Source organism: Dictyostelium discoideum (assembly GCF_000004695.1).
Source record: "Dictyostelium discoideum AX4 chromosome 3 chromosome, whole genome shotgun sequence".
Lineage (NCBI taxonomy): Eukaryota > Evosea > Eumycetozoa > Dictyosteliales > Dictyosteliaceae > Dictyostelium > Dictyostelium discoideum.
This window is the reverse complement of record NC_007089.4, coordinates 3,997,718-4,023,382: the sequence shown is the minus strand read 5'-3', so window position 1 is coordinate 4,023,382 and position 25,665 is coordinate 3,997,718. Positions and strand designations below refer to the sequence as shown.

General features: G+C 23.4%; 10 protein-coding genes and 1 non-coding gene across 11 annotated transcripts; 6 read left to right on the top strand and 5 right to left on the bottom strand.

Moving 5' to 3' along the window:
* Window positions 1-494: 494 nt before the first annotated feature.
* DDB_G0281077 (hypothetical protein) lies at window positions 495-2,662 on the top strand (the record flags this gene model as incomplete). The annotated part of the gene is made up of 3 exons (XM_635711.1): window positions 495-1,971; window positions 2,046-2,184; window positions 2,290-2,662. The coding sequence occupies 3 exons, from the start codon at window positions 495-497 to the stop codon at window positions 2,660-2,662; spliced, it is 1,989 nt and encodes a 662-aa protein (XP_640803.1).
* An 807-nt stretch (window positions 2,663-3,469) lies between these two features.
* DDB_G0281299 (hypothetical protein) lies at window positions 3,470-4,637 on the top strand (the record flags this gene model as incomplete). The annotated part of the gene is made up of 3 exons (XM_635710.1): window positions 3,470-3,734; window positions 3,759-3,963; window positions 4,094-4,637. 3 exons carry the CDS (start codon window positions 3,470-3,472, stop codon window positions 4,635-4,637), a joined length of 1,014 nt encoding a protein of 337 aa, XP_640802.1.
* Window positions 4,638-5,381: 744 nt separating this feature from the next.
* On the bottom strand, window positions 5,382-8,569 carry DDB_G0281297 (hypothetical protein; the record flags this gene model as incomplete). Its single annotated transcript, XM_635709.1, has 4 exons — window positions 5,382-5,769; window positions 5,998-6,409; window positions 6,575-8,510; window positions 8,561-8,569. The coding sequence occupies 4 exons, from the start codon at window positions 8,567-8,569 to the stop codon at window positions 5,382-5,384; spliced, it is 2,745 nt and encodes a 914-aa protein (XP_640801.1).
* tRNA-Ala-AGC-5 lies at window positions 8,533-8,605 on the bottom strand. Its single transcript has one exon. It is a non-coding gene; the product is annotated as a tRNA-Ala (tRNA).
* Window positions 8,606-8,963: 358 nt separating this feature from the next.
* DDB_G0281075 (hypothetical protein) lies at window positions 8,964-10,367 on the top strand (the record flags this gene model as incomplete). The annotated part of the gene is made up of 2 exons (XM_635708.1): window positions 8,964-8,967; window positions 9,031-10,367. 2 exons carry the CDS (start codon window positions 8,964-8,966, stop codon window positions 10,365-10,367), a joined length of 1,341 nt encoding a protein of 446 aa, XP_640800.1.
* Window positions 10,368-11,617: 1,250 nt separating this feature from the next.
* Window positions 11,618-13,726, top strand: DDB_G0281073 (hypothetical protein; the record flags this gene model as incomplete). Its single annotated transcript, XM_635707.1, has 1 exon — window positions 11,618-13,726. The coding sequence occupies one exon, from the start codon at window positions 11,618-11,620 to the stop codon at window positions 13,724-13,726; it is 2,109 nt and encodes a 702-aa protein (XP_640799.1).
* A 201-nt stretch (window positions 13,727-13,927) lies between these two features.
* serA (3-phosphoglycerate dehydrogenase) lies at window positions 13,928-15,626 on the bottom strand (the record flags this gene model as incomplete). Its single annotated transcript, XM_635706.1, has 3 exons — window positions 13,928-14,092; window positions 14,379-15,335; window positions 15,525-15,626. The coding sequence occupies 3 exons, from the start codon at window positions 15,624-15,626 to the stop codon at window positions 13,928-13,930; spliced, it is 1,224 nt and encodes a 407-aa protein (XP_640798.1).
* Window positions 15,627-16,614: 988 nt separating this feature from the next.
* DDB_G0281069 (hypothetical protein) lies at window positions 16,615-19,598 on the bottom strand (the record flags this gene model as incomplete). The annotated part of the gene is made up of 4 exons (XM_635705.1): window positions 16,615-16,728; window positions 16,884-17,779; window positions 17,872-18,569; window positions 19,591-19,598. The coding sequence occupies 4 exons, from the start codon at window positions 19,596-19,598 to the stop codon at window positions 16,615-16,617; spliced, it is 1,716 nt and encodes a 571-aa protein (XP_640797.1).
* A 388-nt stretch (window positions 19,599-19,986) lies between these two features.
* On the top strand, window positions 19,987-21,020 carry DDB_G0281067 (hypothetical protein; the record flags this gene model as incomplete). Its single annotated transcript, XM_635704.1, has 2 exons — window positions 19,987-20,057; window positions 20,189-21,020. The coding sequence occupies 2 exons, from the start codon at window positions 19,987-19,989 to the stop codon at window positions 21,018-21,020; spliced, it is 903 nt and encodes a 300-aa protein (XP_640796.1).
* A 575-nt stretch (window positions 21,021-21,595) lies between these two features.
* DDB_G0281065 (hypothetical protein) lies at window positions 21,596-22,063 on the bottom strand (the record flags this gene model as incomplete). Its single annotated transcript, XM_635703.1, has 1 exon — window positions 21,596-22,063. The coding sequence occupies one exon, from the start codon at window positions 22,061-22,063 to the stop codon at window positions 21,596-21,598; it is 468 nt and encodes a 155-aa protein (XP_640795.1).
* A 566-nt stretch (window positions 22,064-22,629) lies between these two features.
* wdr4 (WD40 repeat-containing protein) lies at window positions 22,630-24,101 on the top strand (the record flags this gene model as incomplete). The annotated part of the gene is made up of 2 exons (XM_635701.1): window positions 22,630-22,934; window positions 23,003-24,101. The coding sequence occupies 2 exons, from the start codon at window positions 22,630-22,632 to the stop codon at window positions 24,099-24,101; spliced, it is 1,404 nt and encodes a 467-aa protein (XP_640793.1).
* Between the last annotated feature and the right edge of the window lie 1,564 nt (window positions 24,102-25,665).

The following is a 25,665-nucleotide window of genomic DNA, read 5'->3' as shown; positions in this document are numbered from 1 at the left end:
ACCCAGTCGTAGCTTAAAATCAAATCAAAATTTTTATTAAATTTAAACTAAGAACAGATCAATACAACACTAGTTAATTTAATTTAATCAATTTTAATTTTGTAATAAATTTTTAAAAATTATCAAACATCTTTGTTTTTTTTTATTTTTTTTTTATTATTTTTTTCTAAATAAATACTAAAAGAAAAAGAAATTTTTTAAATAAAATAAAAGAAATTAATTATTTTTTTTTCTTTTTATAATATTAGCCAATCAATTATTACATAAAATATTATATAGAAAAATAAAAATAACCGGTTGCGATTTTTTATTATTAGAAATTTTGATCTTTGCATTGCAGTTTACGTTTTTTTTGATCACACCAAACAGTGAAAATCTTTTTTTTTTTTTTTTTTTTGTGAAAACCTAACGACTATAAAAGTATGTAAAATATTTATATTTAAATGTTTTCATTTTAAATATTTTTAAATTGCCAACAATTGCTGTTATAAAAAATGAAAGTTAGTATATTATTTGTTTTAATAATATTTTTATTATTTAGTTCATTGTTTACATTTTCATTATGTAAACATGATAATGATGATTACGATATCAAAGTAAATACAAAAGTAAAAGATCAAGGTGATGAAATTACTGTTAAAGTAATAATTAAAAATAATCATAATCATGACCATGAACATCAACCTCACAAAGAATTAGATGATATTCAAGATGATAAAGCAAATAGATGCAAAGGTTTTAATATTAATAATAATAATAGTGAAAATGATAGTGATTCATTAGGTAGTGATATTGATGGTAGTGGTGGCGATATATCAAATGATAGCAATAATGATAATGAAAATAATGAAGAAAATGCTAAAAGACTTCATAATCATGGTCACCATCATCACCATGATGGCCGTGATATCTGTGGTTGTATATTTGGTAGATATGGTAAAGATTGTAGAAAAAGAGAACTTGAATATCAAAATTCATTTATTCAATGGTCAAATCAATTCAATAGAACTTACAGAGCCGATCAATTCTTATTAAAATATGAAGCATTCAAAGATAGCAGTAGATTCATCGAACAATACAAGAGAGAAAATCAAAATTCAACTATGGAACTTGGTCTAACTCAATTCTCTGATATGACTCATGACGAATTTTTAAATATATATACAAGTAAATTATATGAATTTAATTTAAATGAAACTACACCATCAAATAGTCCATGCTCAGTTAATATTACTCAAACTATTATAAACTCATGGAATGATGGTAATCAAGACTTTACTCAAGTACAAGTAATAATTACCAACAATGGACCAACAACAATTCGTTCATTTTCATTCAAATTAAATAATATCATTAGCATTTGGGAAGTTGAAACATTATCAAGTAATAGCTATCAACTTCCAAATTGGGTTGGCAATATTTCATCAGGATCGTCTCATAGTTTTGGATATATTCAACAATCAAATCAAACAACACCACTCACTGACGAAACATCAACATGTGATGAATTACCAACACCAACACCAACCACACCAACTTCATCATGCAATGCAAATGTAACACAAACTATTACAAGTTCTTGGAGAGAAAATAATCAAGATTATATTCAAGTAGAAACAATAATTACAAATATTGGTCAATCAATAATTCAATCATATACATTCGAATTAAATGATATTCAAAGTATTTGGGAAATTCAAACATTATCAAATAATACATTCACACTACCAAATTGGAAAAACAGCATCGAAGTCGGATCATCACACACATTTGGATATATTCAAAAAGCATATTCAATTAATCCATTATTATCAGTTAACAAAGTTTGTCAAGAATCATCGTCATCATCATCATCAAATATTACCACTGATGAACCATCAAAATCAAGATTATTAAAATGGTCGAGACCAATCTCAATTGATTGGAGAACCTGGGGTATGGTGAGCAAAGTTAAAAATCAAGGCAGTTGCGGTAAGTTTAAATATATAATTAATTATATTCCATTACCATAAAGTTCTAATTTTATTTAAAAATAATTATTATAGGAAGTTGTTATGCATTTAGTACAGTTGGTGCACTAGAAGCCCATTATTATAGAAAGAATAATAGAATGTTAAACCTTTCTGAACAAAATTTAGTTGATTGCACCAGAAATTATGGAAATGGTGAATGTAGTGGAGGATGGTATGTTATTTTTGATTTTAATAAACTTTAATTAAACTACTACTATTGTATTTAAAATTAATGTAGTAATGGATATTAACAACAATTTATTTTTTTTAAAAAAAGGATGCATAATTGTTTTAGATATATAAAAGAAAATGGTGGAATTAATCTCCAAAGTACTTATCCTTATGAAGGCAGAGTTGGACTATGTCGTTATAATAGTGGAGATGCACAATCAAGAATTTCAAACTATGTTATGATTAAACAACATGATGAAGAGGACTTAGCAAATGCAGTTGCTTCAGTGGGTCCTGTTTCAGTTGCTTATGATGCATCGACAAGAGAATTTATGTATTATTCAAGTGGCATTTACAACAGTGACAGTTGTGATAAATATAGAACCACTCATGCTGTTGTTGTAGTTGGATATGGTATTGAAAATGGGGTTGACTTTTGGATTATAAAAGTAAAATATATCATTCTCTGTCCTATTTAAATTTTTTCATTAATCTTTTACTAACACTTTTTTTATTTATTTTCATTCTTTTAGAATTCATGGGGCGACGGATGGGGTAAGAAAAAAAAAAGATAAAAAAAATTTTTAAAACACATTTTTACTACTATACTAATTTTATATATTGTTTTTTAATTTTTCTTTTTATTTTCCAAAATTATGATAAATATCACAGGTGAAAAAGGATACTTTAGAATGAGAAGAAATACTGGCGATAAATGTGGAATTGGTAAGTATTATAATTTTTTGTTTACTAATTTATTACTCACAATCTAACATTTATTTTTAAAATAATACCTTTTATAATTAGCCACTGCATCATCATACCCAGTCGTAATTTAAAATCAAATTTTTTTTTAAATTTTAAATTAAAGTATCAAGATGATACAACGCTAGTTAAATTCATTTAATCAATTTTAATTTTATAATAAATTTTTAACAATTAACAAACATCTTTTTTTTTTTTTTTTTTTTTTATTATTAATATTTATTTTTCTTTTTATTATAGTATAAAATTAGATAATCATTAATAACATTATTGAATAAAATTTTATTTGGAAAATTAAAAAAAAAAATTGGTCGATATTTTTTTTATTATCGGGAATTTTTTGATTTTTGAATTGCCATTATCACCAAATAGCCAAAATCTTTTTTTTTTTGTGTAAAAAAAAAGAAAGAGATTCTTTTATTTTGTGAAAACCTAACGACTATAAAAGTATGTAAAAAATTTTTATTTAAATGTTTTCATTTTAAATATTTTTAAATTGACAACAATTGCTGTTATAAAAAATGAAAGTTAGTATATTATTTGTTTTAATAATATTTTTATTATTTAGTTCATTGTTTACATTTTCATTATGTAAACATGATGATAATGATGATTATGATATCAAAGTAAATACAAAAGTAAAAGATCAAGGTGATGAAATTACTGTTAAAGTAATAATTAAAAATAATCATGATCATGACCATGAACATCAACCTAATAAAGAATTAGATGATATTCAAGATGATAAAGCAAATAGATGCAAAGGTTTTAATATTAATAATAATAGTGAAAATGATAGTGATTAATTAGGTAGTGATATTGATGGTAGTGGTGGCGATATATCAAATGATAGCAATGGTGATAATGAAAATAATGAAGAAAATGCTAAATCACTTCATAATCAAAGTCACCATCATCGCCATTATGGCCGTGATATCTGTGGTTGTAAATTTGGTAGATATGGTAAAGATTGTAGAAAAAGAGAACTTGAATATCAAAATTCATTTATTCAATGGTCAAATCAATTCAATAGAACTTACAGAGCCGATCAATTCTTTTTAAAATATGAAGCATTCAAAGATAGCAGTACTACCAACATTGGACCAACAACAATTCGTTCATTTTCATTCAAATTAAATCATTAGCATTTGGGAAGTTGAAACATTATTAAGTAGTAATGATTATCAACTTCCAAATTGGGTTGGTAGTATTTCATCAGGATCGTCTCATAGTTTTGGATATATTCAACAATCAAATCAAACAACACCACTCACTGACGAAACATCAACATGTGATGAATTACCAACACCAACACCAACCACACCAACTTCATCGTGCAATGCAAATGTAACACAAACTATTACAAGTTCATGGAGAGAAAATAATCAAGATTATATTCAAGTAGAAACAATAATTACAAATATTGGCCAATCAATGATTCAATCATATACATTCGAATTAAATGATATTCAAAGTATTTGGGAAGTTCAAAAATTATCAAATACATTCACACTACCAAATTGGAAAAACAGTATCGAAGTCGGATCATCACACACATTTGGATATATTCAAAAAGCATATTCAATTAATCCATTATTATCAGTTAACAAAGTTTGTCAAGAATCATCGTCATCATCATCAAATATTACCACTGATAATAAACCGCCATCAAAATCAGGATTATTATAATTTTTTGTTTACTAAATTATTACTCACAAAACTAACATTTATTTTTAAATAATACCTTTTATAATTAGCCACTTCATCATACCCAATCGTAAAATAAAATCAAATAATATTTTATTAAAATTTAAATTAAAGTTACAGGATGGATACGACACTAGTTTACTCAATTTAATCAATTTTAATTTTGTAATAAATTTTATAAGTTTAAACTTTTTTTTTCAAATGAATTGATGGAATGAAGAGGAGTCAAGGATAGATTTTTTTTTTTTTTTTTTGAATATTGATTAATCAGTGCCATACATTAAAGGAAAAAAAAAAAAATTAATGGTTGATTTATGAATTTTTATTTTAAAATATAGTATTGTTATTATTATTATTTTTTTTAAATATCCTTTTTTAAATATGTTGATATTTAAAATTAAATAAATTATTTATTATTATTATTAGTTAATTAACCATATAAACCAAACCACTCAAGAACAAATCACTCTAAAAAAAAAAAAAAAATAATTATCTATTATTTTACTGGGCTTTATTACAATTGCAGATTTTGAACAATTCTTTTTTTTTTTTACCTAAAAGCGGTGTAGATTTTGAACAATTCAAGAATTGAACACTTTTTTTTTTTTTTTTTTTTGATATAAATAAACTATTATAGTATACAATTAGTATGTTATTTTTATTTATTTATTTTAGGTTTTTTAGTTTTTGTGAATATAAAATGGTATGTTATTTTAGATTAGGTAATTAATAATTAATTGGTGGTGTAATTGTTGGAATTGGTTCATTTGTGTTTATGCTCCATTCTTTTTTAAATTTTTTGATGGTTTCGGACCATTGGGTTTCTTTTTGAGTTTTTGTGAGGTTGTTTTTAATTGAGTATTGGTTAAAGTTTGATAATGTTCTTGAATATTCCAATCTTATTAGCTTGTGCCATTTTGATTTTAATATATCATAATCTAGTGTTGTGTTGTTTATTTGGTTGTTCCAATTGTCAATTGATTGAGTTATATTGATATCAAATAATGATTTGCATAACCATATCCATATTTGGTGAATAACTAATGAGATTATGTTCCAATATGCATGTGTTCTGACTAGATCAAGATTTGTGTTTATATAATTCCAGTTGAACCTGTATTTTTTATATTGTGCGTTTTCTGCAAAATGAAAATTAATATTGATAGTTGGATCTGGTTTAAATGCTTTGTTGTTTGTTTGTGGTTTATAGATGAGTGTGTATAATTTTGTTGTTTGGTTTTTTGTTAGTGACCAGTTTTTGTTTCCATTGCAATTTTTATATATAAAATATTTTAATTTGTCGTGGTTAATGAAGTTGATTGTGTGCTGACAATTGAAAAACAAATGACCATAGGGATCATTATTCATTTCATTGTTGCAAATGGGGCAAACTTTGTTGTGTAGATGATTAATCGGAAGACATCTAGCATGGAATCTTTGCATTGTATCTCGGCCTTTTGGATCTTTTAATTTTTGAATTTTGACAAAAAGTTGGTCGTATGTGTATTTCCATAATAGTTGTATTGATTGTTGGTGCGAAGTAAGAAGTAGATCTGAATATTTCTTGCCAATATAGTCTTTTGATTTGCATTGGTGATTGTTTAGTATTGTCGAGTAGATTTCTTTGAGTGTTGGTGGTAGTGAAATATTATTTGTGTTTAATGTTTGAGAGGGTTGGTTTTTTGTTAATATTGGTTGTAGGATTTGAACTTTATCTTTTAGATGTCCAATTTGAGTTGCATAGTTTTCCCATTCTTTTTTGATTTTTATAAGGTATGGAGAAGAGATTGATTTGTTGATGATTTGATCCATCCAACTTATCATGTATATTGAATTGTTTGCAGATTTATGCATTAGTAAAAATCTGTTGTATATCCAAATCTTTTGAGCAACTTGTCGTAATTGTATATTCCACATACCCCAACCACCTTCTTTTAATGGTTTTAATGATCTATCATAACACATCAAAGGTATTTTTGCACGTGAATGGATGGTTGATGTGTTGTTTTCAATGGAATTGGTATTGAGAGTTGGTGATTCAGAATTTGCGGGAGAATTCATAAACCATGAGATTAATTTATTAATTTGAATTTCTTCATCTTTTGTAAATTCTTCAAGGTATGATAAATATGTTATTGGTGATAGTGAGTAGGTGTTTATGATGGTTGTTTTTGTTTTTAATGTTGTACCACTAGTTTTCCATAGCACTAATGATTTAATCAGTGTTTTCATTGTTTCGGGTAATTTCCTATGTAAACCATTATGATTAAAGAAATAGCCAAGAACTCTTTCTGATTGATCTTTTTTGGTTATTGGAATTCTTTTTGATTGTGGAATGTTGTTTATTATGTGTTTATCAGCGATTTTGTGGGGGTTGATTTCTATTATTGCACTTTTGTCAAAATTTAAAGATGATGATGTTGAAGCGCAGAAATTATCGAAATGTTTGATTGATTGTTGTTGTTGTTCGTAGTTGATGTTGTATGTTGTAGAGTCGTCTGCAAATTGGGTAAATTTGATATTAATTTGTGGATTGGGTGAAACTGGTAATCCAATTATTGAATTGTCTGCATTTATTGTTCTTGCTAATATTTCAATTACAATTACAAATAAAGTGGCTGAGATTGGGTCACCTTGTTTTACACCTCTTTTAATATCGAATTTTCTGGTCGTTTTACCATTAATTGAAATTTTTGCTTGTGAGTCAGATAATAGCTTGTGGATTAAATTTATTAATTTTATTGGTATTCCAATATGAATTAATGTTCTTTTAATGCTATTGTGAGAGATAGAATCAAATGCTTTAAAGAAGTCAAATAGTGTGATGATACCAGGGAGGTTTTTAGATTTGAGGTAGTTTATTAATTCGTTGATGTTGATGATGTTGTCTATGATGAATCTGTGGGGTACGAAACCAGTTTGGTTGTTGTTGATGATGAAAGGAAGTATTCTCAGAAGACGTGCATTGATTACTTTTGAGAGGATCTTGTAATCAGTGTTAAGAAGTGTAATGGGACGACGATTTGATATGAGTAAGGGGTTGCCTTTCTTGTATATTGTGTGTATAAGACCTTCGGTGAATTCTGTTGTGATGTGGTGAGGATTTTCTAGTATATCGTTGAATAATGTAGTGAGAATTGGTTTAACTTGGTTTAAATGATTAATGTAGAATGCATTTGTAACGCCATCTGGACCGGGTGATTTGTTGGGGTTACAGGTTTTAATTGCAGCTTCAACTTCATCTTGTATAAATGGTGAGTCTAAACCATTCCAATATTCATTTTTTATAATTGGCCATGTGTTTAGCATGAGCTGGTGAGTAATTGGACAACATATTTGTAAGCTATATAGATTTGTGTAGAATTCAACAAACACATTTTCAATTTGGTCGGGGTCGGATGTAATGATGTTACCACATTGGATTGATTCAATTTTTGCATCTTTTGATCTTTTGTTTAGTATTGCTGATAGATACTTGCTAGGTATTTCTCCATTTATATGTTTTTTTAATATGTTTGTGTGGTTTTGATGTAATTTGTTTTTGTTACATATAATATTGTATTCAGCGATGCATTGTTCTTCAAGATGTTTGAATTTTGCTGCTTTTTCTAATAGTATTTGTTTTGCACGTTGAGTTTGTTTGTCTTTGTTATATTGATAGTTTTTTAGAGTTTTAATAATTTTTGATTTTACTTTTGACCAATTTGTAAATTGATTGATTGATGTGTTATTGTGATTAGTTATTAAATGATTGATAATATTGATTGCTTCATGGTCATTTGCAGTACCAGGTGATAATATCCATCTTTTCTTATGTTTATTTATTTGAAAAGGTGAAGAAATTGAACACTTGATCTAAATTTAATTGGAATAAAAATGGAGAAGAAGGGTATCGATCCCTTTACCTCTCGCATGCTAAGCGAGCGCTCTACCATCTGAGCTACATCCCCTTTGATGATTATAAATCAAAAATTACTAGAAATTATATATCATTAGAACAGTTGAATATTAAATTTGTCAATTTTTTTTTTTTTTTTTTTGACCAAATAAAAAAATAATTTATTGAAATATAAAATATATATTTTATTATTTAAAGAAAATAATAAATGATTATTTTAAAAAATATTAATTTTTTTTTTTATTTTAAAAAAATATTCAACTCAAAATTTGTATGGTATTTTTTTTTTTTGCACCTATTTTTTTTTTTTTTTTTTTTGTTTTTTATTTTTAATAATTAAATTTTTTTATTTTTTATTTTTAATAATTAAATTTTTATTTTTTATTTTTAATTTCCGATTTGTGAAAAGAATGAGTAGGTTTTTTTTTTTTTTTTTATTTTATTTTTTTTTTTTTTCAAAAAATAATAATAATTTAGTAAATAACAAAAATTTTTTTTTTTTTTTTTTTTCAAAAAATAATTTTAATTTAGTAAATAATTGCCCTGAGGATGTCTCAGAAAAGAAAAGTAGTAATGATGAAAATTTAGAGACCATAGTCCGAGTTTGCTTGCCCACGGAAACCTTTTCAAGAAATGATGGTGTCGTTAATAATAATAATAATAATGAAGATACAACCTCACGTTCAAAGGAAATTACTCCTATTCCTCCTCCATTAGGTCTTGAGGAGATGGGTATCCCAATTACCAATGGTGAAGGTAATTTAATACAATGGAGTATTGATTTTGACGAGTTTGCAAATGCTTATTCATCACGTATTAAAAAGAAGCTCTTAAAGGCCGGTTTTAGCAATCAACAATTAGAAGAAAGTTCAAGATCCTTCTTTGGCCATGGGCAAGTGCTTGGCTCAACCAATGAATTAACAATTTATGATTCGAGGTGGAATCCGATTAAGAGTCAACTAACAGATTCAAGTACACTCACTTTCTTTGTGTCAACCGATTTAGATTCAGTAGAACAAATAACTGCAAAGATCGTAAAACCAAAAGATATCTCGTTTGAAGGTGGTAAATTTTCAATAGAACCAAATAAAGATTTTTCTGTTCAAAAGCTTCGTTACTATCGCTTTGAAACAAAATTAAATGGTTATAAAATTAGCTATGGTAATAGTGTCACCATAGAGTGTTCGATTACAGGTTGTAAACGAGCTGATGGCGATGGTTGTCATCGCAAAAACAAAAAACCTAGACCCCAACCAAACATTTATAGTCTGGCGCTACCAGAGATTAAGTTTGTTGGGAAACCACACAGAGTCGAACCTCCAAAATCAGGTGAAGTAATAGCAATAGCTAGAAAAATTGATGGTGTGGAATGTAAAATAGCTGGCCTCTGCTTTTATAAATTATTTTTACTTTCCAATTATTTCAAGGCTGGAAGATCACATAACCCTAATAAACCAAGTGAATATGATAGAAGTGGTGGTTTTCAAGTTGTCCTTACCATTAAAGAAACAAATGATCCCTCTAGCATTTTCTTGGTGAAACAATTTAGAAATTCTCAACTACATGGGAATCGTTTTGTTAATACTGCTCAAAGCTATGACGATAACGATTTGTTCCCCCATTTCGGTAATCATTTTACAATAGGTGGTGAATCTTATAAAAAAAATCAAAATAAATTATTAAGGTTCACAGATCAAAATATTGCTGAAGTTATTTTGGCCTTAAAAGAGAATAGCTTATACTGTTTAAATGTATCATACGACAATAAGAATTTAATTCAACCAAATGTGCCCCAATGCACATTTAATACATAGTGATCTCTCACAATTGTCTGCGAGTTAAATCCATTAATCAAATTTTTTAAATAAATCATTATTATTTTTTTATTTCTCAAATTTAATTGTTTAATTGTTTAATATTTTTTTTTTTTTTTTTTTTTTTTTTTTTTTTTTTTTTTAATAATAAATTTTATTAAGAAAACTAAGAATATATTAAATTAATACCCTTTTACCATTTTCATTATTTTGAATATTTCCAGATATGGAAATTTTCTTTTTGGCTATTAGATTTTACTTTAAATAGTAAAATTTCCTTTTTTTAATTTCAAATAATTTAAAAAATTGAAAAATGATCAAGTATAAATAGAAACTTTTTTTAAAAAAAAAAAAAATAATCATTCATACAAATGTAAAAAAAAAAAGACTAGTAGAAAATAAATCTAACTCTAAAAATTAAAAAGGTTTAGATAAAAGTTGATTGACAGTTAAAAGTATAATAAAAAAAAGGTAAAGTGATTAAAAATAAATAAATAAATAAATAAATAAATAAATAAATAATTAAAAAAACAAATAAATAAATAGATAAATAAATAACAATTTAAATCTAACTCTAATATTATTTTTTATAAAGTAATTTTATCAAATAAAAATGGTTTACATTTAATTATAATCTAGATAATATAATATATGAATACATACCAATCGAATGATAGAGAAAGGAAAGATTTATCTATGCACTATATCATGAAGAAAGGTTGATCATTTAAATATTATTTCTAAACAAATAAAATGAATCAATTCAAATCAAATGTCAGAGAAAGAAAGATTTATCTATGCACTATGGCATTTTGAAAAGAAGATGATATCATTTATAAATAAATAATTATAAATCAAAAACTAAAAATAAATTAAAAACTAAAAATAAAAATTAAAAGGTTTAATAAAATATATTTTCTTTCATTATTGTTTAAAATATCAATTTAATTTATTTAAAAAAACTATTTCTTTATTAATTCTATTATTAATAAAAAATTTAAATTATACAAATCGTTTGTTTTTATTTTTTTGGCTTTGTTTGCGCCATTAAAAAAAAAATCAAAAATAAAATGGAAAGACTTTCGATATTTTTTGGATTTTTAAATTTTTTTTTAAAAAAAAAAACAGTGCGGGGAAAAAATACTCAAAGTAATTCCACTTTTTAATTTTTAAAAAAAAAAAAAAAAACTTCTAGTATTTTTTCCCACTGAAAAAAAAAAAAAAACTTTTTATATTATATTCACTCCAAAATGTATTTAAAAAAAAAAATAAATGAGTGTGTTGAAATAACAAGAAATCAAATTAATTTACTAAAATCAATAAATGAAGAAAATCAATCAAGTTTTGATTTGGCTCTAAAATTCTCACTTTCAACATTAGACATATTATTACATCAACAAAATAATAATAATAATAATAATAATAATAATAATAATAATAATAATAATAATAATAATAATAATAATAATAATAATAATAATAATAATAATAATAATAATAATAATAATAATAATAATAATAATAATAATTTATTTTTTAAAATTTGGAGAAATAATTTTATTAGAAAAGAAATCTTTAAACATTTAAGGTTATTTAATAATCACAAAGAGAATTGGACATTTAATATTACAAACAGTGATATTGAAGATAGAATTGGTATTAAAGAAATTAATCGATACCCTCTTCAAGATTATTTGAGTGCTATTGAAACTGATTTAACTTTGGTTAAAGACACATATTTTAGTGATATAGTATCAACATTTTATAAATTACCAGATAACATCAAATCCATTAAAATAAATAACTCAACTAAAAGAAATAAAGGTCAAATTATCTTTTTACCAGAATCTCAACAACAACAACAACAACAACAACAACAACAACAACAACAACAACAACAACAACCAATAGTACCACAATCAGTAACAGAATTAGATTTATTTTTAAATTATGATTCACCATTAAATGAGAATTCAATAGGATCAACATTGAAATCTCTTACTTTCCATGAATTTAATTATCCACTTTCAAAATATGAAATTTTAAATGATGGTAAATATATTTGTCAATCATTTTTACCATCAAATGGATTAACAAATTTAGATTTAGGAAATACATTCAATCAACCAATAGCACCATTTGTATTACCAAAATCACTTACAGAATTAACATTATCCAATGCTTTTAATCAACCTTTATTAGTTGGATCATTACCAGATTCTTTAATAACTTTAAAGATGGGTATTGCTTGGAATCAAAAGTTACTACCAGATGTATTACCAACAAAGTTGGAGCGTTTATATTTATCAGCATCATTTGATAATAAAATTGATACCAATATTTTACCAGATTCATTGAAATTTTTAAGTTTTGATTTATTCTCAAAATTTGATCATTTTATTGAAAAAAAAGTTATTCCAGTTGGTTTAGAAACCTTAATTGTTGGATACAACTATTCTCACACATTAAAAAATGTTAAAGTCGATAATTTAAAACTATTACGAATTGGTACGGAACTTTCAAGAATACCTCAAAATGTTGAATCACTAGATATATTATTATTTTATGGTGAAGAAAGTTTTGTACTTGATGATGAATGGCACCAACATTTAGATGGATTCTCATTAAAATCAATGGAATTAACAAGTATAATCTCCTTAACAGATAATTCAATTCCAGATAGTGTAACCTCATTAAAATCTTGTAATTACAGTAACTTGATACATTTACAAAAAAATTATGATCTTGTTAGATTATACTGTTCAGGTTATGATAATGATGACAATGATAATAATGAAAATATAGATGAAGAATCAATTGTAATTCCGAGCCATATTAAAATTTTAAAATTAGATAATTATAATCAACTTTACCCAATAACACTTTTAAATTGTTATCAATTGGATACTTTATATTTATGTCATAAATCGAAATTGTTACCAAATATATTCCCAAATACTTTAAAATCATTATCAATTTTAAGAAATTTCGATCATCCAATTGAAAAAGATGTTTTACCATCATCATTAAATCATTTATCACTTTTACATAGTGATATTAAATTTCAAGAATCTCACTTTCCAGATTCAATTAAAACAATGGAATTTGATTATGATTTTAATGAAACTCTAACAATAAATAATCTTCCAAAATCAATTGAAACTTTAATTATTTGGGGATTTGAAACAAAAATTCAATTACCATTACCAGAAACTCTTAAAGAAATTTATATTTGTATTACTAATAATTCAATATTAAAAAATCCTTTAATATTTAATCAAATATCATCAATTATTAAAGTATTATCTGCTAAAAAATTATCAAAAATTTTTAAAAGAATAATAAGATCAAATATTTAATAAAAAAATAAAAAAATAAAAAAATAAAAAATTAAAAATATATATGGTTTTAAAATTAATTTGATTTATCTATTTTATTACTACTATTATTTTATTTTTTTTTTTTTTTTTTTACAATTGTGGTCTTGAGAAATTAATATTTTTCTAAAAATAATATCATTGGTTAATAAAATGTTTTTGTGGAGGTTATATGGTTACAGCTTAATAAAGTACTCTTGTTTTGATTGAATTTGGTAAAGAAGAAATTTTCTTTTTAATCTCTTTAGATGCTTCTGAATCTACATCTGCAATAATATAACCAATTTGTTTTCTTGTTGAGAGTACTTGTGCTGAAACATTAAATTCTGATAAAATATTATTGATATCCTAGGATAATAAAAAAAAAATAAAAAATAAAAAATAAAAATAAAAAATTATAATTTTAAATATATACAAACGTAATAAAATGATTATATGATTATAATTACATATTAATATTTTGAATTTCCTTTTCTTTTTTTTTTTTTTTTTTTTTTTTTTTTTTTTTTAGAGGATGGAAGGAGAAAGATAGATAGATAAATAAATAAATAAATAGATAGATAAATAGATAGATAAATAAATAGATTATTAAAAAAAGAAAAAAAAAAAGAAAATTAAAAATAATTTAAATTACTCTTAAAACACCAGGTTTGTTATTATGAATATTAAGAATACGGTGAGTTGAAGGTGAAACTGGTAAAGCGATTTCAGGGAAATTGACAGAACCAGCAGATGCACCACTATTGATGAATTGAACGATGAGATCACTAACTTCTAAACCGATTGCTTCTTGGGCTTCTTCAGTACTACCACCAATATGTGGAGTTAAAATTGTATTTGGACATTTTTGGAGTTCACATTCCCAATCTTTACAATTTGCACTTGGCTCCTCTGGATAAACATCAACAGCGGCACCAGCCAAATGACCAGATCTTAAAGCGTTTGCAAGATGTGGAATTTGAACTACTTTACCACGTGAAGCATTCAAAAGGTAGCTTCCCTTTTTCATGGTATTAATCTCCTCTTCACCAATTAAACCAACGGTTTCTTTTGTATCTGGTACATGTAAAGTGACGAAATTACTATTCTCCAATAGTGTTTTCATATCTGGACACATTTTAGAATTACCCAATGGAAGACGACGGGCGATATCGTAGTAGAGTACACTCATGCCCATTGCCTCTGCCAATACTGATAATTGGCTACCAATATGACCATAACCAATGATACCTAATGTTTTACCACGAATTTCATGACAATTGGCCGACTCCTTTCTCCAAATTTTATTATGCATCTCAGTTGATCTATCTCCTAATTTTCTTGAAAGTGTAATGATTTCACAAATTATCAACTCTGCTACTGAACGACTATTACAAAATGGTGAATTAAAAACTGGTACACCTCTTTTCTCTGCTTCAATTAAATCAACTTGATCTGTACCAATACAAAAACATCCGATTGCTAATAATCTTTTGGCTTCTGATAATATCTTTTCTGTAACTTTAGTTTTACTTCTTAATCCTAATACATGAACATCTTTAATCTTTTCAATTATTTTATCTTCTGGTAATGATGATGAAATTGATTCAACCTAAAAAAAATAATTATTTAAACAAAAAAAAAAAAAAATCCAAAAAAAAAAAAAAAATTGTTTAAATTAAAAATTTAATTTAAACCAAAAAAAAAAAAAAAAAAAATGAAAATTAGGAAAAAAAAAAAAAATTAATAAATTATAATAAACTTATTTGTTTAACTTTTTATTTATTTTTATTTTACTTACTTGAAAACCTTGTTCCTCGAATTGTTTAATTGCTGCAATATGAATATTTTCTAATAATAAAATTTTAATTTTATCTTTTGGGAATGATGTTGTTGGATCCATTTTAATTGAGAGAGGAGGTATATAATACAAGAAAATATATAAAAATAATTGAAAAATAAATAATGTCCAATACAGTAATTGGTTATTAATAACTTTTGTTTAGAAAATGAAAAAAAAAAAAAAAAAAAAAAAAAAACAAAAATGAATTATTTTATGAAAAGTAGAAAAAAGAAAAAAAAAAAATTAAAAAAAAAAATTTATAAAAAAATAACCTCCGGCAGCCGAAAAGAAATTAAAAAAAAAAAAAAAAAAAAAAAAACTGCAAATGGGAAATAATCACCATCCAAAACCATTTTAAAATTATGTAAGATTTTATTAATAATTTTTATTATTTTTTTTATTTTTTTATTTTATTTTTATTAATTTTTTATTTTTGTTTTTATTTTTATTTTTATTAATTATTTTTTTTATTATTATTTATTTTTATTTTTATTTTTTTTTTTTTATTTTTTATTTTTTTTTTATCAGATGTGAACGATATAAAATATTACATATTTTTTTTTTTTTTTTTTTCTTTTTATCTACCAGTGACTCTTTTTTTTTTTTGTGTATTAACATAACCCGAAAATTCTATATTTAATATTAAATTTTAGTTAAAAAATGTATGCAAATGCTTGATAAATGGTGATACTTTTTTTTTTTTTAAAAATTAAAGATTGTGTCATTTTTAAAGGTGAGTCAAAATTGATAATTTTAGGATTCGTAACAGTGATGTGATGATTTTTTTTTTTTTTTTTTTTTTTTTTTGTGTCAATTCAGAAAAAAAAATAAAAAAATAAAAACATTGACTCAAAAATATTGACTCAAAAATATAAAAAAAAAAATAAAAATGAAAATAAAAAAACTAAAAATAAAAATAAATAAAATGTTAACAACAACCCTGATCAGACAATTGAAGTTAACATTACTTTTTTATTTTTTTTTATTTTTTAATTATTTTTTTATTTTTTTTATTATTTATTTCAATTTTTTATTTATTTTTTTTTATTTAACCTATTTGAGATAAACGCCAAGAAAATAAGGAAATTGATAATGATAAAAATAATATCCAAAAAGTTACAATTGAATACTTTGGTGGTATTTTTGTTTTTGCTGGTATTAACTGATTAATTATGGATTATCCAAAAAATAAAAAAAATAAAAAAAATAAAAAAAATAAAAAAAATAAAAAAAATTATGATTAATAATTATTAGAGAAACAAATAAATAAATAAATAAATAAATAAAATAAATTAATAAATTAATAAAAACACTTACAGTTGCACATAAAGCTAAAATTCCACCAAAAACAAAAGAATACCAATGAGGTGTGGAAGGTTTTGATAAGGAACCATTTAGACGATAAGAACTTGGGCAAAGTAATAATAATTGAAAAGCTATAGCAGGGAAAAGCATACCATAAACACGATCACATTTTGACCAAAAATCGACAGGTTTCATAACGGAAACGATTGGTATAATTAAAAATATCAATAACAAGGCCACCAACATTATGAAATTCAAACGGTTCAAATGCGAGAAAGTGATTTCTTGAGCCGAATTAATTGGAGCATAACACATTTCATCCCAACAAGAACGACAACCTAATATATCGATCTTTCTAAAAGCTGTACCAATCACACAAACCAATGTACCCTGAATGACACCACCAACACAATCGGAGGGATAGTGTACACCGAGGTTGATACGTGCAAAACTTGATAATAAAATTGAACCTATAAATAACAATGGCATCCACCATCGTACCACTGTAATATCATAATCGTCATAGTAGGTCACTATCCAAATGATTGCATAGCTATACACTACCGCACACGTTACGGCACGTGATGGGAAAGAAGAGGTCATATCCTTCTTTACGGTTTTTGCTCTCTTCACCATGTAGGGTCTAAATCTCCATAAAAATCGTTTAGGTATCTGTGAAACCAATGACAATAACAATGCTAAATAGGTAAACTCGGTCGCCAATGTATCCTGTCCCAAAATATATAAAAAAAATGGTGCTATCATTGCAATCTCTACAGAAACTAATGCCGTTATAAATAAACTAAAATAATACATTGGTTTACCAGTATAACTTTGGCATAACCTAATTATTGGATCATCAAAAACTTTTAATTTCTCTTCTAACCAAACTGGAAATAAATAAACAACTAATAAAATAAAAATTAAAATTAATAATTTGATGCATGAGTTTTAATTATAAAATATATATATATATATATATATTTATTTGATAACATACATCTTTTTTTTGGAACTGATGATAAATGATTTTCATAAATTTTATAAAAGTTTGACTCTGTTAATGGTTGATAAATATCATTATCATTCATACTATCCTCTAATAAATGTGATGATGTAAATATGGTTGATCCATTATAATCTTCATAATTTATATTATTTGATCCCATTTTATTTTTACCACCACTACTACTACCACTACTACTAATGTTATTATTATTATTATTATTATTGTTATTATTATTATTGTTATTACTATTACTTATATTATTACTAAAGATGTTACTATTATCTTCACTACCACTATTACTATTACTATTACTGCTACTTTCACTACCACTACTATTAATATTTAAATTATCTTGGTTTACGTTGTCTTCAGTAGCATTAACAACGTCACCACCTCCTATATTCTTATTCTTATTTAAACTTTTTAATTTTGATTCTACTATTTCTGTATTTATAAAGCCGCTGCCACTATTGTTGCCGCTGCTATTATTACTATTATTATTATTATGTGTACTTTGATGGAATGATGAAGAATGATAATAAGATGATGATGATGATGATGAATCCCCTAATGAGCTAATTCTTTTTCTACTATTACCAATACTTCCACTCCTTTTTAATGTTGTTGGTGTTGTTGTATCACTATTAATACTATTATTATTATTATTATTATTATTGTTATTAATGTTACTATTATTTACTGAAGAATCCAGTTTTGATTTTTAAGTTTTTTTTTTTTTTTTTAATTTAATAAAAAAAAAAAAAAATAAATATATATTTACTAAAATTAAAAATAATATTTATATAATTATATATATAATATACAATTTATTTATTTATATATATATAATATAATTCTTTGATTTATGAATTTTAATAATATATGTTGTGTGTGTTTTTTTTTTTTTTTTTTTAAAAAAAAAAAATTTGCTACAATTTTTTTTATTTTTATTTTTTTTTATTTTTTTTTTATTTTTATTTTTTTGCTAGGGAAGTTATTTTTATTTTTATTGACTATTCAAACCCTTTTTTGGATGATTGTAATTTGTTTAAATCATCAACATGAATATTACCATTAATATATATATTTTTTTTTAATAATGTAATGGTTTTTGGTGATATGTCGTAAAATTTGATGAGAAAAAAAAAAAAAAAAAAAAAAAAAAATGGAAAAATGAAAATAGATTTTTTTAAAAAAAAAAAAAAAAAAAAAAAATGAAAAAAAAAAAAAAAAAAAAAAAAATTGGAATTGAAATTAAGGATGATAGAAAAAGTGAGTGTTTGTTTAAAAATTAAGTGTTCAAATAGATACACACAAAAAATGGTTTTTATTATCAAATATCTATAAATTTTTTTTTTTTTTTTTTTTTTTTTTTTTTTGGTTCACTTTTTTTTTTTTTTTTTTTTTTTTTTTTTTTTTTTTGTGACATCATCATCCTTTCTTTTAAAATTCTTTTTTTTTTTTTTTTTCTTGTAAAGGATCATTGTTGTGATCAGAAAAAAAAAAAAAAATAAAAAAAAAATAATAAAAAAAACAAAAAAAAAAGTTGTAATCCTGAAAACCTGGATATTTTTATTTTTATTTTATTTTATTTATTTTTTTTTTTTTTTTCAAACACTCCAAGTATTTATTTAATTAATTATTTTTTTTTACAATACTTATTTATGGTTAACAAAAAAAAAAAAAAAAAAAATATCAGTTAGTAAGGACAATGACATTTTAAGTTTTAAATGAAAAGACTTTTTTTTTTTTATTTTTTAAAAAATAAAATAAAATAAAAAATAAAAAAAATTTAATTAAAATAAAATTTTAAGATTGTATCACATTTATTTATTTGGTTAATAAAAAAAATAAAAAAATAAAAAAAAATAAATATAAAAAACAATTATAATAATAATAATATTGGAATCTAATCGGATTGAAAAAAAAGATATTTTTTTTTTTGGCGACATTATGGAGGTTAAAAAAAAAAAAAAAAAAAAAATCAATTCGAATATAATAAAAACTTTTTTTTTTTTTGTTGGTCAAAAAGAAAAAATTTTTTTTTTCTTTTTTTTTTTTTATTCACAATATTTTAATCCCAACTTTTATTATTTATTTATAAGAATGAGACTTCTTATTTCATGTATTTTAATACTTTCAATTTTGGTAAACTTTATCAGTGGTCATGCTGTTTTGTAAATATAATTTTTTTTTTTTTTTTTTTTTTTTTTTTCAACCATTTCCTTTTTTTTTTTTTTCGCAACTTTCTAATCAAAATTTTTTTTATTATTTTTTTATTTTTTATTTTTTTTATTTTATTTTAAAGAGTTGCACCAACCCCATTTTCTACCAACCCAAGTAAAACTAAACTATGTGGTGGTGGTACAAAACAAACTGTTGCACAAATTACTTGGTGTCCAAACTCAAGCAAAACAAACAGAGCCACATGGAAAATTGTTGTTGGTGATGGTGCAGGTGCAGTCACATTTAAATTAGCAACTAATGGTGGAACAACAGAAGGTGATTTCACTACCACATTAACAAGTAAAGTTCTTTCAGGTAGTGATCCAAAGGAAGTTGGAACTTATTATATGGATGTCAGAGTTCCAACTGGTACCACATGCACAGGTACCAATGGTATTTGTACACTCCAAGCCTACACAGAAAGCAGTGGTTGGTATTCATGCTCAGCTATTAAACTTGACTCAAGTGCTTGTGATAAAGCAGCAGAAGAAACCGCTTTGGTCGAATACAATGTCCAAGTTAAAGATAATGTCAAATTCTGTGATCAAGTTGTCAACAAAGTTGTTTTACTCCCAGCCGGTACACAATTAGGTGAATACGATCAAAGAACTCAAGGTGTTTTCAAGAATAATATGGCAAATCCATTAGTTATTGGACAAAATTCCTCTCAATGTGGTAATTTATATGAAAAAGTTTTATGTGATGTTAGTTTCCCACTTGCTCCAGGTTCTGATGGTAAACCAATTTATCAAGTAACTCAAAAACAATGTGAAGATTTTATTGAAGTTTGTGATGTTGTATCACATGTTGAGTTATACCCATGTTCAATTTATGGTGATGGTAATGGTTCAAATTTAATCATTATCCCAACTTTATTAATAATCTCTATTTTATCATTGATTTTAATGTTTTAAGAAAAAATTTCAAAAAAAAAAAAAAACAAAACAAAAAATCATTAATAAAATCACAAACTTATTTATTTATTTATTTATTAAAAAAAAAAAAAAAAAAAAAAAAAAAAAAGAGTTTACTTAATTTGATTGTTTTTTTTTTTTTTTAATAATAAAAAATAAATTTATTAACAATTTTAAAAAAAAAATATCCAAGTTTGAGATATTTTTAATGTTAAAAAAAATATAAATATATTATTTGTTTATTTTTTATTATTTTTTTTTACATTCTTTTTGGGTAACAAATAAAATAAAAAAAAAGATTAAATTTTATTTTTAATTTTATTTTTATTTTTGTTTTTATTTTGTAAATAAAACTGCAAATTTAAAATTTTGGATATTAATTATTTGAATGTGGGTTGAACAAAAAAAAAAAAAAAAAAAAAAAAAATTTAAAAAATTTTAATACAAGGTTTTTATTTAAATTTGGTTGTTCTTCATTTAAGTGAAGAATTGATATCAATGGATATTGGGTTCGGCTAATTATTATTATTATTTTTTTTTTTTTTTTTTTTTTTTTTTTTTTTTTTAATTATTGTTTATTTCTTCTTTTTGGCATCAGTTTTTGCGGTGGCAGCAGAAGTGGCTTGAGATGGAGCTGGAATACCGGAAAGTTGTTGTTGTTGTTGAGCTTGGAGGTTTCCAAGGTGAGTATTTAATTGACCAATTAAAGCTTGTAATTGTGGGATATAAATTGGAGTTTGGAAAGTATTTTCTAAAAGTTCTGGAGTAATACAATAGGATAAGATTGAAGATGGATGGAAAGAAGTTTGTAATTCTTTAAGGAAAATGTTGGTACATGAAATGTAATGGGAATATAAAAATGGACCATTGAGTTTTTGGCTACAGAAAAGGCAAGTTGGGGATTGGGCCAATTTATTTCTTAAAAGTTCGCTAACATTTTCACTACCAAGATCCATTGTTGAACTTGAGTGATTTAATAATGGTGAACTTTCATTGGCAGTGGAAGCGGTGGTGGTAGTGGTGGTATTTTCGACTGAATCCATTTTTATTTTAAAAGGTTTTTTATAATAATTAGTTTTTTTTTGAAAAAAATTAAAAAGCAATTGTCAAAAGGTAAAAAAAAAAAAAAATAAAAAAAAAAAAAAATTTTCACAGCAAAAATTTAAAAAAAAAAAAAAAAAAATAAAAATAAAAATAAAAATAAAATAAAAAATAAAAAAATTTAAAAATAAACTTTTTTTTTAAAAAAAAAAAAAAACTGATTGGTTTTTACCAGTAGATTTTTTGGTAAAAAAAAAATAATGCGTGTTCCTTTTTTTAAAAAATGTGTTGTGTTATTTTTAAATTTTGAATTTTTAACTGTCATTTTTCGCTTTTTTTTTTTTTATTTTATTTTTAATTTTTTTTTTTATTTTTTTTTTTTAATTTTTGAAGAATTTCGGTTTTTTTTTATTTTTTTTATTTTTTTTATTTTTTTTTTCTTATAATAATAAAGTTGTCACCCAACCAATTTCTTAATTTGGAATCAAAATCAAAATCAAAATTAAAAATTAAAAATCAAAATCATTATTATCATTATTATCATTATTACCAAATATAAAATAAAATAATGTCAACCACAGCAGTATTTATTCCACCACAAATTATGGTAACATCAAATGTTGAAAAAGTACCAATTTCAATTATTACACATTCATCAGATAGTAATTTCATTGCATACAGGCTTAATAATAAATTAAACATTTTTGATAATAAATTAAATAAACTTGGTGAATTAGAATCAGGTTCACAACACACTGGTATTATTAGATCAATTGAATTTACTAAAAATAATCAATCTTTAATTACTTCATCAAGTGATAAATTTTTAAAAATTTGGGATACAACAAATAATTTTAAAAATATAAAATCAATGTAAATATTAAATATAAATATTAAATTATTTTTATTTATTAATTTTTTTTTTTTTCATTATATTTTAGTAATACAAATAAAAAGATTATTTGTTCAATTTTGAACAAAGATGATTCAGAAATTTTAGTATCAGATAAATGTGGTGATGTTTTTAAATATTCATTAATTGATGATTCAAAGAATAAAATTGAAGTTAGTGGTGATAAATCAGCCAAACATGATGAAAAAGAAAGTGATAAGAATTTAGTATTTGGACATTATTCATCAATTGTTGATATTAAATTTTCACCATGTTTTAATTATTTATTATCAGCAGATAGAGATGAGAAAATTAGAGTTAGTCATTATCCAAATTGTTTCGATATTGAAAGTTTTTGTCTTGGTCATACAAAATATGTTACAGAGATATTATTGGTACCAGGTAGAGATGATTTATTAATTTCAGGTTCTGGTGATGGTACAATTAAATTATGGAATTGGAAACAAGGTAAATGTTTACAAACTGTAGATTTCAATAGTAAGCATGAAAATGCAATTACAATTCCACAAGTTGTCTTCAAAGTCGATGCAACCACCACCACCAATCAATTAATATTTTCAATTGAAAATTCAAATAATATTTACATTTTACCAATGAATGTTGAAAAGGGTGAATTCAATCAATCAGAACTTAAAACAATTCCACTCACTCAATCATCACCAATTTCAATCGATTTAATTGATAATGGTAAAACCATTTTAGCATCTTTATTACCAACTACAAAAGAGGTCGATGTTGCAATTGCTTTCGATTCAACAACTTTATCTCAACAATCTGATAATAAAGTAGTTATTGCAATCAATTCTGTTGATGCTTCAACCACTTTAAAACCAGCTGAATTAAAATCAGTTTTAGAATCAATTGAAAAGAAACAATACAGAAAACATGTTTCTTATTCAAAACAAATGATGAATAGTACTGATAATAAAAATAAAGAAGATGATGATTTAAGTTTAGATGAACAAGATATTGATGATACTACTGATATTAATAACAATAATAAAAATAAAAATCAAGAAACTATTCAAGATAGTAGACCATTAAAACTTAGAAAAATGACAATTGAGGGTGATAAAGAAATTCAAAAAGAATTAGAAGAAAAAGAATCAAAAAAACAAGAGGAATAAAAAAAAAAAAAAAAAGATAAAAAAATTAAATAATAAATAAATTTATTTTAAAAATCGTTTAATGAAAAAAAAAGATTAACTTTAAATCAAATCCTTTTTTTTTTTTTTTTTTTTTTTTTTTTTTTTAATTTTTCTTATTGTAAATTAACCAATTTTTTAAAAAAGGCAAAGTCAAAAAGGTACCACAAAATTCAAACGACAAAATACTTGGTTTTGTTATTTTATATATTTTGTAAATATTCGTTTTTGACAGTTTATACAAAAACGGATAAAAATACATAAAATTGAAATTTCTAATTGATAAAAAAATTAGTTTTTATTTAGACATACCACATTTTACAATTTTTTATTAATTATTAAATAATTAAAATAATTTATGGTGGTAATGAAATAATAAAAAATAAACCCATCGAATATATAACAATACATCCATTTCAATTAACCCAAAAATAATAAAAAATGACCAACTTATTTTGAAAAACATAAAAATAAACGATTTGTATAATTTTAATTTTTTATTAATAATAGAATTAAAAAGAAATGGTTTTTTTAAATTAATTTAATTGATAATTTAGACAATAATGAAAAAAAAACATATTTTATTAAACCTTTTAATTTTATTTTTAGTTTTTTAATTTATTTTTAGTTTTTTGATCTCTAATTATTTATTTATAAATGATATAATCTTCTTTTCAAAATGCCATAGTGCATAGATAAATCTTTCCTTTCTCTGACATTTGATTTGAATTGATTCATTTTATAAGGTAAGAATAAATATTAATATGATGATCAACCTTTCATTATGATATAGTGCATAGATAAATCTTTCCTTTCTCTATCATTTGATTGGTATTGATTCATAAATTATATTATCTTGATTATAATTGAATTTTTTCCATTTTTATTTGATAAAATTACTCTATAATATATATATATATAATTAAAGTTAGATTTAAATTGTTATTTATTATTTTTTTTTTTTATGGCTTTACCTTTTTTTTATATTTTAAACTATCAATCAACTATTATCTAAACCTTTTTAATTGTTAGAGTTACATTTATTTTCTATTTGTTATTTTTTTTTTTACATTTGTATAAATGGTTATTATTTTTTTTTTTTTCAAAAAACTTTCTATTTATACTCGATCATTTTTCAATTTTTTAAATTATTTGAAATTAAAAAAAATAATTTACTATTTTAAGTAAAATCCAATAGCCAAAAAGAAAATTTCCAAATCTGGAAATATCCAAAATAAGAAAATGGTAAAAGGGGTGTTATTACAATAAAAAGATATCTATTTCTTTAGAAAAGCACTAAAACTTTATTTTTATTTTAAGATTTATTGTTAAAAAAAAAAATTATAGTTCAAACATGTTTGATTGTGGGAAAAAAAAATTCTTTTTTTATTAATAATTATTAATTTAAAGAGTATTTTTTTTTTTTTTTTAATTATTTGATTGAGAAATAATAATAAAAATAACAAATAAAAAAAATTCAAAATTTATTTTATATTTTTATTATTTTAAAATGAAAAAGTTTTTTTTTTTTTTTTTTTTTTTAAAT